This window comes from Echiichthys vipera, assembly GCF_963691815.1.
Source record: "Echiichthys vipera genome assembly, chromosome: 10".
Taxonomy (NCBI): domain Eukaryota; kingdom Metazoa; phylum Chordata; class Actinopteri; order Perciformes; family Trachinidae; genus Echiichthys; species Echiichthys vipera.
In genome coordinates, this window is record NC_139835.1 from 6,513,150 (window position 1) to 6,525,440 (window position 12,291).

The 12,291-nt window shown below is 40.9% G+C and overlaps 1 protein-coding gene across 14 annotated transcripts in view; it reads left to right on the forward strand.

The window, feature by feature from the left end:
• Positions 1-12,291, forward strand: part of tns1b (tensin 1b) — a 220,959-nt gene that overhangs the window by 98,503 nt on the left and 110,165 nt on the right. Inside the window, exon 1 of one of the 14 annotated variants that reach the window (XM_083922291.1) lies at positions 2,403-2,907. The exons of the other annotated variants lie outside the window; for them this stretch is intronic. Within the exon in view, the coding sequence (XP_083778417.1) occupies positions 2,887-2,907 (21 nt within the window). The 5' untranslated portion in view covers positions 2,403-2,886. Of the gene's footprint in view, positions 1-2,402; positions 2,908-12,291 lie in introns of those variants that run through there. 14 annotated transcript variants of the gene reach the window in all.

Genomic DNA, 12,291 nt, shown 5'->3' on the forward strand with positions numbered 1-12,291 from the left:
ATCCTTGGTTTACAGGTTACAGACAGCAGTCACAGGAAGGTAATTATAGCCAGGACAGGAAATCGACCAGACTAACAGAAACATTGGCCTCAAATACAGACAGATCACTTTCCCATGCTTTACAATCCCTAACATACAGAGGCGTAACTGTTGCAGCGAGTGTAGCAACACACTAGTAAGTAAGTAAGTCATACCTACATGGACACCAAAAAAAACCAAGGGGAATTCCTACTTCCCACAGTTCAGCCTGCACGGTCCCTACATTAAAGGTGTGCACCTCACATAAACAAGCATGTTTTGTTACCATAAACCATATGTCTCCTCTGTGGCAGGCAGTTATGGCTTCCTTCCTGGCCCTTGTCATTAATAGTGAATTAAATAAAGCTTACTGAGCTGACATCTGGTAAACACGGCTACAACTTAAGGTGCTACTTTTAGAAGTACCTTCTGTGTAATTACTTCAGATCCACATCAAAGACAGCGGCCATTCTTTCCATGTTGAGGCGTGATACTTATTGTGATAAAAATTTGTACCAAGCATTCTTCAGTAATGTCCTTTTGTCTGCTACTGGATAATAGCTGGTGAGGCTAAGGAAACACATTAAAATGCGAGTGCTTACAGTACTTTAAGACTACCTGACTATCATCAAGATTCCAGGTGATATTAAAGGCAGTCTATCACCATACTGGATATGTTTTGTATATACAGTGTATATGCAGTATATGTGTATAAAAAAGTAGCAGTCAAAAGTTTGGACACACTTTCCCATTCAATTGAACGATTTTTTTCGCAGATACTGTGCAAAATGTACCAATCGAGAATTGATTAACAAAATAAATACTTCAAAATCTCTCCAAAACACTACATTAAGACACACCCAGACCTTGAGGAACACCATAGAAAAATCCATGCCGTGATCGGGGGACTTGTTTGAGGGGTATCAAGATCCATTATATTCCAAGTCACAGAGCACGCAGGCCCCATCATTTGATATTTAATCTTGCCAATGAGAGATGATGGCTGGTGACCAAGGAACAACAACAGGGCAGCTGTGGCTCAGGAGGTAGAGCAGGTTGTCCACTGATTGCAGGGCCAGTGGTTAAATCCCAGGCTCCTCGTGGGTCCTTAGGGAAGATACTAAACCCAGAATTTCTCCTGATGGTTGACCAGCACTTTGCATGGAAGATTGTGCCTGTAAATGGGTGAATGAGAGCCAGGTAAAGACCTTGGATATAAGCGCTATATAAATACAGTCCATTTACCAACAACTGCCAGTCTAAAATACGTGTGAGTGACAACTCAGGTGTCTCTTGAGTTCTTATAAATGTATTGATCCATGTGTTTTCCAAACTACACAGCTGCATGTAGTGTTTTACTGTAAACCTTGTGATGACTGAGTGTCAATAAGTTCAAGTGGTGATCTTCATCAAGTGACTGAATCAACTTCTTCGGTGTCAAACATCACAGCAGCATTAAGAGAGGAGGGCCCATCATTAGTTATTTATAGTTTAGTGTTTTATGCATAGGAACGTTACAGTGCAATAGAGTGGATAAAGTTCTGCGGTGTACAACACTGGAAGGGTCAATATAATTTTCACAAAACAGATGAATACAAATGTAAAGGAACATTTTGTTGTTCCAGTATTCCAGGTAGTATAATTATTAAATGTATGTATTTTCTTTATTAGTCCACAGGGACTAATCAAATCAGCAGTGATCAGCAGTTGTCTTCAACTGGCTTACTGCACTGTATTCTACTGTACTGTAATGCTACGTTTTCAGGTTTTAAAGGTCACGTTCATATCTCATTATATCAGCATACTCAGACATACATGATTTATTGCCATTGTGACTTGAAAGACATACTGAGCTGATGACTGATAAGTATGTATATCCACGCTGCTGTTGACACTGTCTGATTCTGGAGTTGCTGTGAAGTCAATGGATTCATTCATGGTAGAGTACTTTCCCTCTCGTTGCAGCTGTAGATTGAGTGTGTGTGTGTGTGTGTGTGTGTGTGTGTGTGTGTGTGTGTGTGTGTGTGTGTGTGTGTGTGTGTGTGTGTGTGTGTGTGAGAGAGAGAGAGAGAGAGAGAGAGAGAGGTGGGGGGACAGAAAAGGCGGCTGGAGCGGGGGGCAACTCATATTTAACCTGTAACTTGAGCTGATAACAAGGAGCGAATAAGCAATGAGCTTGTGAGGAAGGTGTGTGTGTGTGTGTGTGAGAGAGAGACTAAGACAGTAAGACAGAGAAGGAAAAGAGCTGTGCTTTTGTCTCATGTCTCATTCCCCCTGATCTTCCTGGGAAATTCAGTTCAATATATTTTCTCCTTTCTCGTTCCTGTGTGTGTCTTCCCATTTGGGAGGAGGGTGAAAAGGGACTGAACAAGAGGGAGGAGAAAACCCAGGCAGGCAAAGAAAGAGAGGGAAATAGCTATAGCCCGTGGCCAGACTTTGCCTGCTTATTCAGCGCTGAATGCTGCACTGCGCCGTTTCCAGTTGTGGGATGTTAAGATTTGCCTTTGGCTGCACTTCTCCCCACTCTCGCGCACACATAAAGACTCTTTAGACATTTTTATGCTCATTTTCTCTAGAGGAGGAGTGAGAGAGAGGGAGAGACTAGCCAGACCTATTAGCCTGGAGACTGAAACGCACACACCAACTCTCTCTCTCTCTCTCTGACACACACACTTGTACACTCCTCCAGCTCTGCGCTGCACCAAGGTAACAGTGAGTGGATATAGCTTTAGCCATCTGGTCGGAGCGCAGAGAAAACCTCTCTGCTGCACGGAGGGGATAAGGGAAAGGACGATGCAGCACTAAAACACAGTCAGACAGAGAAAACAAAGAGTGAAAGAGAGAACGACACACGCACTCTGAGACAGGATGGCCACCGCAGTGTTTCAGGTAAGGAGTGTGGTTGTAAGGGCTGCTGCCTGTCTGGTATTGGAGCGCCTGGCTGTCCCAAGTGTTGGCCGTGCTGTGCTCTTTCACAGCAAACCCTCCGCATTATGGATTTGCTTGACTTGATAGGGAGAAAGAGAAAGCTTTAAGGGTTTTAGGTTTTAGGCATGTATGTAACCGGACATGGGTGCAGTACTAGTACATTTGTGTTTGTAGGTTTTACTTTATGTTCTGTTTTGCACATGCATTTATACTGTAGATGTACATTTTGCATGTGCGTTTGTATAGATATGTTTCTCTGAAAAAGTGCCCTGCTCCTAGTAGCTAGTATAGATGATAGGCATGTTTGTAAATGAGAATGTGCGAGAGATAGATTGAAATTTTATGTTTGTTGAATTACTGTAGCCGTTCTGTTCTGTTTCTGTGGTGCCTGTATCTGTGTTTGGTCTCCTTGGATTACCATGTTTTGTGGTTGGTGACCCATGGTCATGGCTGGACTGACAGTGGTGGCACATATCTGTTCTGTTCTGTTCTGTTCTCAGTACCAACTGATGGCAGTTTAGTGAGTATGTTTGTTTTCCCTGTGCTGTACTAACCTAACCCTTTCTGACCCAGAGGTCAAAACAGTTTGAAAAAGAAATTGCCAACAAACATTTTTTAGTAGAACGTGATAAATTCAAAATGTATGTTTTTAATAAGAGTAAAAAAAGTGTCGGTTAGCCTTCTCCCAATGATTTCAATGCTGGTGTGTCTGCAGCCATGAACTCAGCCGCAGTCTTTCACAATAGGACCTTGCAAAAGTTGTTGCACAGAAAGCATCGCTCCAGGCGTGAGAAAACCCAACAACACATTTTTGGCACATAGAGTGAGTTCAGTTTGCTTCAAATTGGGGAAAAAGAGAATAACGGCATAGTGTGAAAACATAGAGCAAATTCTTTAACAGTTCTGCAATGTAGCTTTGTATGCTGACAACGGTGATTTTCCCTGTCCACCCTGTCTGTTTGGTTGTCTGGATTCTTAATGGATTATTATTTGTTTAGGAGAATGTAGTGCTGCCAGCACCGCATTGTACTAAGTAAGATAAGCCTTAAATTGTGTGTAGTCCTTCAAATATGGCTCTAATAGATGCATTAATGTAGGCCTGCTGTAGTTCAATGGAGGTGTTTGAACACAATGGCAGCTGAATGCAGATCCCATTGGGTTGTTTCTGGTATGATCCCTGTGGTGTAGTTATGGAGCGGTCTGATACCAGGCCAGTGAAAATAAGTCAATAATAAATAAGTCAAAGTCACATGGTCATTGGCCCTGTACACCTCCAGCTCTCTTTGCATTGTTTACGTACCCTGTCACTTCTAAGTTCCCATCAAGCCCAGTGTGCACAGCGGACTATATTGTACCAGGCAGCTTCATTAGATACCCAGCGATGCAAATGATGATTTCTAAAATCAGATATCTGCATATGAATAAAGAATCTGTCGGCAACGGAACAAGTTTTTGTTTGCGGAAGTGTTGTAGTCCAAGTGCTATTGATCAATTAGAATTGAGTGGGCTTTGGTAGCATGAAGGTAAACAGTAACCTGGCTCTCTCCAGATGAATTTCATTCCTCCTTACTTCACTTATACATCTGGGATCTCTCCATTAGAAAGCGATATGATTGGATAAACCACTCGTCCGTCATCTTTATTGACGTGCTACTTCAACCACTCACATCGAGACCAACCCGTGACGCTGATGAATGCGACGCTTGGAAAACCAAAACAGAATGGCCAAGAAGAAATATTTGCTAAATTGGACAACACAGATGAAATAGCAGCATCGTTGTTGACGCCTTATTCCTCGATGCGAGTCGTCATTGTTGTCTAAATCACAACAGTCATTTCTTCGCTACGTCGCATCTATAAAACCCTGCCCAGTGGTCCTGATTGGTTGACCATTTGCTTGTGGACCCTGAAATCACTCGGCTATGGATCAATTCCAGAAGGCAGAATGAAAGTCAGTTTTAGTCAGGTTAGGTAAACAGTCCATGTGGAGAACAAAAGAGGTGGAGTGCATTGGCCGAAATACAATTAGAAAATTAGAAAACCTTTATATGCTAACAAATAGTTGTTTTTGAACAACTCTTAATGAGGAATGAGTTAACTCCAAAGTGTGTGTATCCAAAATCCTGCTTCAGTATGGTGCCAGAGCCAAGAGCCAGGTAAACTTCCTTGTTCAGCATGACTCTCGCTCAGACTGACATTGACTGTCAGTCAGGCTCATGTTCAGACTATCGTTCAGACTCCTTCAGACTAGTGTTCGATGTGACTCGTTCAGACTTTCGTCCAGCAAGACTTTTGTTCAGCGAGACTTTTGTTCAGCACCACAAGCCGCTGCTCAGCAACAGTCTCTCGTTCTGGGAGCTAACCCAGTTTCCCAAAGCACACCCACTGAGCCGGAACGAGCCGTTCACGAGCATGTATCCACACTGAGCTGTAAAGCTTGAGACACACTGAGCCACTTCTGTATCAGGATGGCTATTTTGCTTGTGTTTGATTGATGATTGGGACATGTTACAGAGTTGTTTATTTACTTTATTAAAAAAAAGCTAAGAGAATTTGTGGAATGTAGCAAACTCATGTTTTCTTGAACAGATCTTCCAGCCAGAGCTGGGAGCTTAAAAGAACCAGTCTTCTTGTTACTACTATAATGTGCATTATTTGACATTGGATTTGTCATCAGTTGTGTGATGGGTGACCCACACATTCCTTGGAAGCATTCTTTGTAAAACATAAATGTAACACAGCACTGTCCTGCCTGGACAGCGGCATTACCCAAGACTCCTGGTTGTGTGAGAATGGCGTACATCCACTGGCAAGGAGCCTTTGCCGGACTGGATTTCACAGAAGACATTTTTCATCATTACCATCTGCCAGAGAAACAGTGTTCCAGTCAACCCCCCGTCCCTCCTTTAGGCAGCTCATGATAGATGCCTAACCACAGACACACACAACCACACATGCAGCCAGGAAGGGCACATAGGAAGGGTTGGGCAGTTTGGGAAGGTGTGTGTTAAGTGACTATGTATGAGTGTGTGTGTGTGTGTGTGTGTGTGTGCGTGTGTGTGTGTGTGTGTGTGTGTGTGAGTGTGTGTCTGTGTGTGTGTATATGTGTGCGAGGGTTTCTGGGATTAGGGATAAGGCAGTGGTCCATGGACCATATAAAACCACCAGCATGAATTCTCATGCTTTTCTGCTGATGTAATCCTTTCTTGGTGTGTGTGTGTGTGTGTGTTTAAAAAATGGGTGTATTTCAGTCCTTGCAGTCGCAGCTTAACCACTTGCATTGCTATCTATTGTAAAAGAGAGCATGTTAGATAAGTTGTTTTTTATTGTTTTTCTTCTCGATACAGAATGCGGCTTGACTGTGCAAAGGATTTGTGTTTGATAAATGTCTGTCTCAAATCATTTTTCAATTCATTTTTCTTATAAGACTGGAAGCTTTGTTTCACACCAGGAGAAGGGGTAACTAGACGAGTGTCTAATCCAAACCTTTATTTCCTTTTAATGATTTTTTAAATTGCTGTACCAGTCTTCCTTCTCTTCCAATGTTCCTCTCCTTTCCTCGTATGGATGGTTGGATGGATTGGATTGGATTGGATTGGATTGGATGCATGGATGGGTGCATAGATAGATGGATAGATAGATAGATAGATAACTTGGCAATGGCCCTGGATTCAAGGACATGAGGGCACATTGAAAAATAAGCAAGTGAGGCAGTTTTTAACCCCTTTCAATGCTATGCTCAAGTACAAAGTTTGCATAGCCCATCTAATGTAATACAAATTATTTTATATTGTTGGAATTTCTTTCATCTTCACAAAATGCTCTGCAGAAATGTAGTGTGTGCACATCAATTTATTTATACCCTTTGTCCTCTGGACTAAATGCTGCTGGCACAAACTGTGAACCTGCAATACATTAGCAACATAAATAATCTATAGCTGTGCCAAAGCATCATGCCTTACAGTTGGGCTTTTAGTATGATTAATAGTATCCAATGAAGGCACAGTAAAAGCTTTACGTTTTTCAAGGGCGTCATATAATGTTTCACTTATGGTAGTTACTTCACAGGTCGTCCGGCACATATGAGAAACTGCTGTCCTAGGCCCAGAGGAAGGCGTTTAAAGAGTGTAAGAAGGAACATATCCGGAGACTAATGTTGTAGTTAAAATGAACAGTGGACCCCTTTTGAATTTACTGCTCAGAGGCTGTAACATCTCACTAGGACAAAGCCCACCAACTTGGACCAAATCACGCCTCATTCATTCTCTCGGAACTGATGTAATGTTTTCAGTTTCAATGTTTTATTTTGTGCTACAACTCAAACTGATGTTTAACCGATCAAATCAGGATTGTGTCTCAGACCATTTGGGGAGTAAGTTACGGTGACTTTGTTGGTTTGCACTCAAGAAAAGCTTAACTCTAACTGAAACCACTTGTCTACAAACATTGTTTCTCCCCATTTGTCCTTCAGTGACAACTGGTGCCAGCACACTCAGACCAAAGCTTTCTGCAGACCCTCAGTCTAATACCCCTTAAATCGAGGAACTTCTCATAATACCCCTAAAAAAAGGAACATTACAGTGAAACATTTAATGACGGCTGATCTTTTAAATGACTCCATGCAATCAAGCTTAAAGCCTGGTATAATGGGCCTTTCTTAAACAGCGTTTTGGATTTTTACAGTCAAGGAATGACAAAGTAGGGAGAAAAACATTCCCAGTCTTTGACAAGGCTTTTTTTTGACAAGCAGCTTTACATTTTTGATCGCCAAATTGCATTGTTCCCCATTGGCTGTGACAACACCAAGATGGCTGCCCTATCAGTTGCCAAACTACTCAAACCGATGGCTATACATACTCTTCTTATCACATGCTGTATCTGTGGTAGACACAGTATTGAATTGTTCTGGGGGTAGGCAGCCTTATTTGACCCTTGCAGGGCTCCGTCTCACAAAGGCAGACCTATTTTGGCTTCAAAGCAACATGATGTTTATTGAATGTGGCTCATCCAATGAAACTCAGCTGAAGTCGTTTTGTTTAGGCCATGTGGAGAGCTTTGAATGTGCATATCTATAGATGTAGTCAGCTTTTCTTGCCCAATGCCCTCAGATGCATGCACTAAGATGTTGTTTGTTTGTGGAGAGGTAGAATTAGGTGCAGCCTTATTCTGGTTCAATTTCAGTCTGTTTTAACATCAGTACCCCTCCAGCCTGTGAAGCTAAGAGTCAGATGGACATGAATCCCATGTATGGTATTTAACAATGAGGACACTTCTGTATCAGTTTGGTATTCAGCTGTATAGAAGGTTAAAACGGTTGGTAGTTTACATTTGCAACATTTGACATTGTAGATATAGTACTTTCCTGTCTATTTACGATTTCAATGTTTATGATAGTTGTAACTGGTTTGGAGCATAGTTAGTCTTACTCCGGATGTTTTGCCTTCCGAATAGTTTTGGGAAGATCTGGTTATCCCATGTCCTACTTCACCAAGTAATGATTTGTTGAAGCATTTTAAGTGTTTCAAGAAGTGCTGGCCAACAATCAACCAACAGCACACGCTACTTGAATTTGAAATGTAGATTAAATTGGGTGTTAACTTAAAAGGGGCATATTATGCTCCTTTTAAGGAACAATAACATGTTTACATGCTTTAATGTTCAATAGAAAACAATTTTTTTTTCATACTGTCTGTCTGAATATTCCTGTATTCACTCTGTCTAAAATGCTCTGTTTTAGCGCCTGTCTCTTAAAGAACCCTCCCGAAAAAGCCCAGTCTGCTCTGATTGGTCAGTGTTTCCTAGTCTTCTTCATCTGCACTCTCTGCACTGTAATCTTAGTCAACAAATGACTGTAGCAGCACGTTCTACATATATATAGTATAGTTGTGAAATCACAGCTGTAAAGAAGTCCTGATGCCTCATTTAAAAGCACATTTTCTGAATACCAGCTGTGTGCATTTCTCTGTGGATTGAGCATTTTGATACTTACAGTATTTATACAGCACCTTGACCCGCTTTATCATAATAAATAAAAAGACATGAAAATCTAACTTTTTACAATATGGGACCTTTAATATACAGTAAGATTATCCTTAATATGGAACTATCTTTGCACAAATTCAAAAGATAAAGAAGAAAGAGAAATATAAGATATTGTAGTTTAATGTTTCTTATCCTGGTGCACCACAGGCCCAGATTTTAGTTTTGATGTCTTTCGGTGTGTTTGTTCAGCAGGCATAAGAGAAGCAAGCGTTCATGATGTCAGACTTAAATAATTCCCCTCCAATGCCATGCTAGTTGGTTTCTATCGTTATTCTGGATTTAGTTGCTGACTTTAATACTTTGATGTGAATCTAATGGATTTTGACAAGATGCCATCGCTTTGAACCTCTATGGTCATATATTACATCACTTCATACGTTTTTGTTAAGATTTACCGCGGATTTGGAGAAGCAGCTCCTGACTGTGCCCTCAAGACATCCAGTTGCATTAGGAGTAATTGGAAAGGAGTGGTAGAGCCACCAGGGAGGAATTTAGAAGGTGGGGGCTTTTGGCACCCTTTTTATTTATTAAGATTTTCTAAATTCACTGGTTTAAACGTTGTCAAATCATTTAATTTGATTATTTAATTCTTCCATAACTTTTTTGCCTAAGTGTTTTATCCCTGTGACAGGTGAGGATTGCATATTGGAAATGGTATGAATTCAAATGTACCTTTTTCACAGGAGAAATTCAGCCATGCACAAGTACAACCTTTGTACAATAAATCTTCATAATTAATAAGTTATCCAATAAAATGACAGCTTTCAGATTATGAAGAATTTGAGTGTCACGGTGAAGTGATGGACAAAGTGTAAAATTTGCTTTGATCCGAGTCAGCTAAATCATTGAAAAACATTGGCACAAGTTCTGTTTGAATCCATATGACTGAGCATCCATGTGAACGCTATGTGAAGTATGTGCCCTCTGTGTGTTTGTGTGTGTGTGTGTGTGTGTCAGCAGTGGGCTGGGAGGGTGAAGAGGTTGTTTTCTTTTCCTTTTTTTTCTTATCAAGCCTTCATGTCTCCCTGAGGAATGTTTATGGAAAGCAGGCCTTGTTCCTTGGTTTTGCCAGAAAGCCCTCATGTTGTTGTTTGCTTTTCATAGCTGATTGATGGGGAAGGGGGCTTGGTCTCGAACAGAAAGACAGGAAACATCGGTGCCAGGTTCCCGAATCTCTCCAAGCAGCTGAGTCCTGAGGACTTGTGTGCTAAAGGATGAGGAGATATTTGTGTGGCCATAACATCATGTTTATAGAGCATTAATGCATCTTCTTACTGTCTTCTCACTTTAATATATAAAATGTATATCAGGGTTCTTTTTTCACTGTATTTTCACTAGCTTTCTATGTTTTGGTTGGTAGCCATGGTGAAGAAAACAGTGTGTTTGCTATGCTGGATAGTTCAACATTAAAAGAAAGACCGAAGACTTATTCTCACTGCTGCAAATGCATGATGGAAGTTAGCATATAATGGCCCTGACGATTTTGCCCAACTTGTTTATCACTTGCTAATGGCAGTGTTTATTTTGCCTCCTGAGATATATTATTAATATTTATTATAGTAGTATTTGTGCAGCAGTGATTGATGCTTGCAGGAGTGTGGTTAGAGTTGAGAATGTATCAATATTCTGTCAGGAGATCTCAAATGCATATTGAATGTCAAAAATGTTGAGTGAACGTCACAATTAGTTATTACATAATCTCTGTTCTGACATTTCCTGTATTTAACTGTTGATGTATGCATGAGGAAAACAAAAAAAGAGTAGAAGAGAGAAAAATAGATAAAGGGTAGAGGAGAAGAGAGGACAAGAAAGATAGGGAGACACTTTGGCAGGATTAAATGTGAAACCCAAACCCGCCCATCCATCTGTTATTAGATACAGCAAAGTGGAGGTGTGAGGGTGAGTTAGTGTGGCACTTGCCTTGCATGTTAACATAAATATCCTTCCTTCCAAGGGGCTTTTTGCCAGAGTTATAAGTTAATAGCTCATCTTTGTTGACTCTTAGCACAGGCTCGCCTCAGCTTGTCAAATTTCCCTCTTGACAACAACCTCCTGCCTTCCCACACTGAGGCAGAGTCAATATCTGGCTGTTAAGTCTGACGTAACACCCTTTCAAAATGCGATTTCCAGGTCCAAATACTCCGCTGAAACACAGCTGTCAAACATATGCCTCTTTCATCAGTTAGACACCTTTTTCATTGACGAGAAAGAGGTAAAATGACAATTATGTTGTTTTTAAAAACACAAATCTGTTAAAACAACGGGGAACACGTCACTGTTGCGTTGTAGAAATACAAGGCTTGGATCGGAAAATCATATTTTGAAAGTGTGTTACGTCACGTCTTAACAGCCGGAATAGCTTAGAAAGACAGCAGCTATTACAGAACACACTTGCACAAAATACACACAATAAGGGCTGTTTTTCCTCCTTTTTCATTCTGTTTAAAGCCATATTTATGCACAGTTGCAGGTACAGATAAGACTTCACTTATATTATAAGTTTTATACTATTTGTAGAAATTGGTCCTAGTGGTGGCTGCGTAGGATTGTTTCAGACTCCTGTGATCCAAATATTGTTACTGTATAAGCCTAACACGGAAAACTTACCCAGTGGCGATGAGCTGCCAATGTCTAAAACTGTGGGGGCCGTTCCGAGTTGGGGCCACCTGATTCTGCAGCGAAGAGCAACCACTCATTAAACAGAGTCCTCAACTACTGTGACACGCTGGCCGATGTTATAACAAAATGATTCCCATTTAAAACACACCACTGCAGCTTGGTGAGTTTTCACCATAAAGGCGCAATTCTTATTTCACCATTAGTTGTGTTCTTATTGGAACAGTCGGCTGCCTACATGCATTTATTTTAACAAAATCGATGAGTTATATTCATTAACCAAAGTTGATTTAATAACAACAGACTGACTCATTTAATCCGATTTCTCACTTCATTCAAATTGAGGATTTTATAAAAATAGTCATAAAACACGACATACGAAGGGATGCTATTCATAGGTGCCTGTGGCTCATATACAAAAACTCCTCATCGCTGCGGCCCAGGGTTCGACTTCCGCCTGCGGCCCTTTGCTGCATTTCGTCAGCCCTCTCTCTCCTCCCATTCCTTGTCTTTATCCTGCTGTCATATGTCAATATAGGCATAAATGCCAAAATAATCCTTCAAAAAAAACAACAAAAAAAATGACATTCAAAGCCTCATTCAAAAACCTCAACCTTAGTAGTGGTCAAAACAGTGTCAACACAAGGTCAGTTTAGTACCTGATCTCCATCTGCAGATTTAGGTACC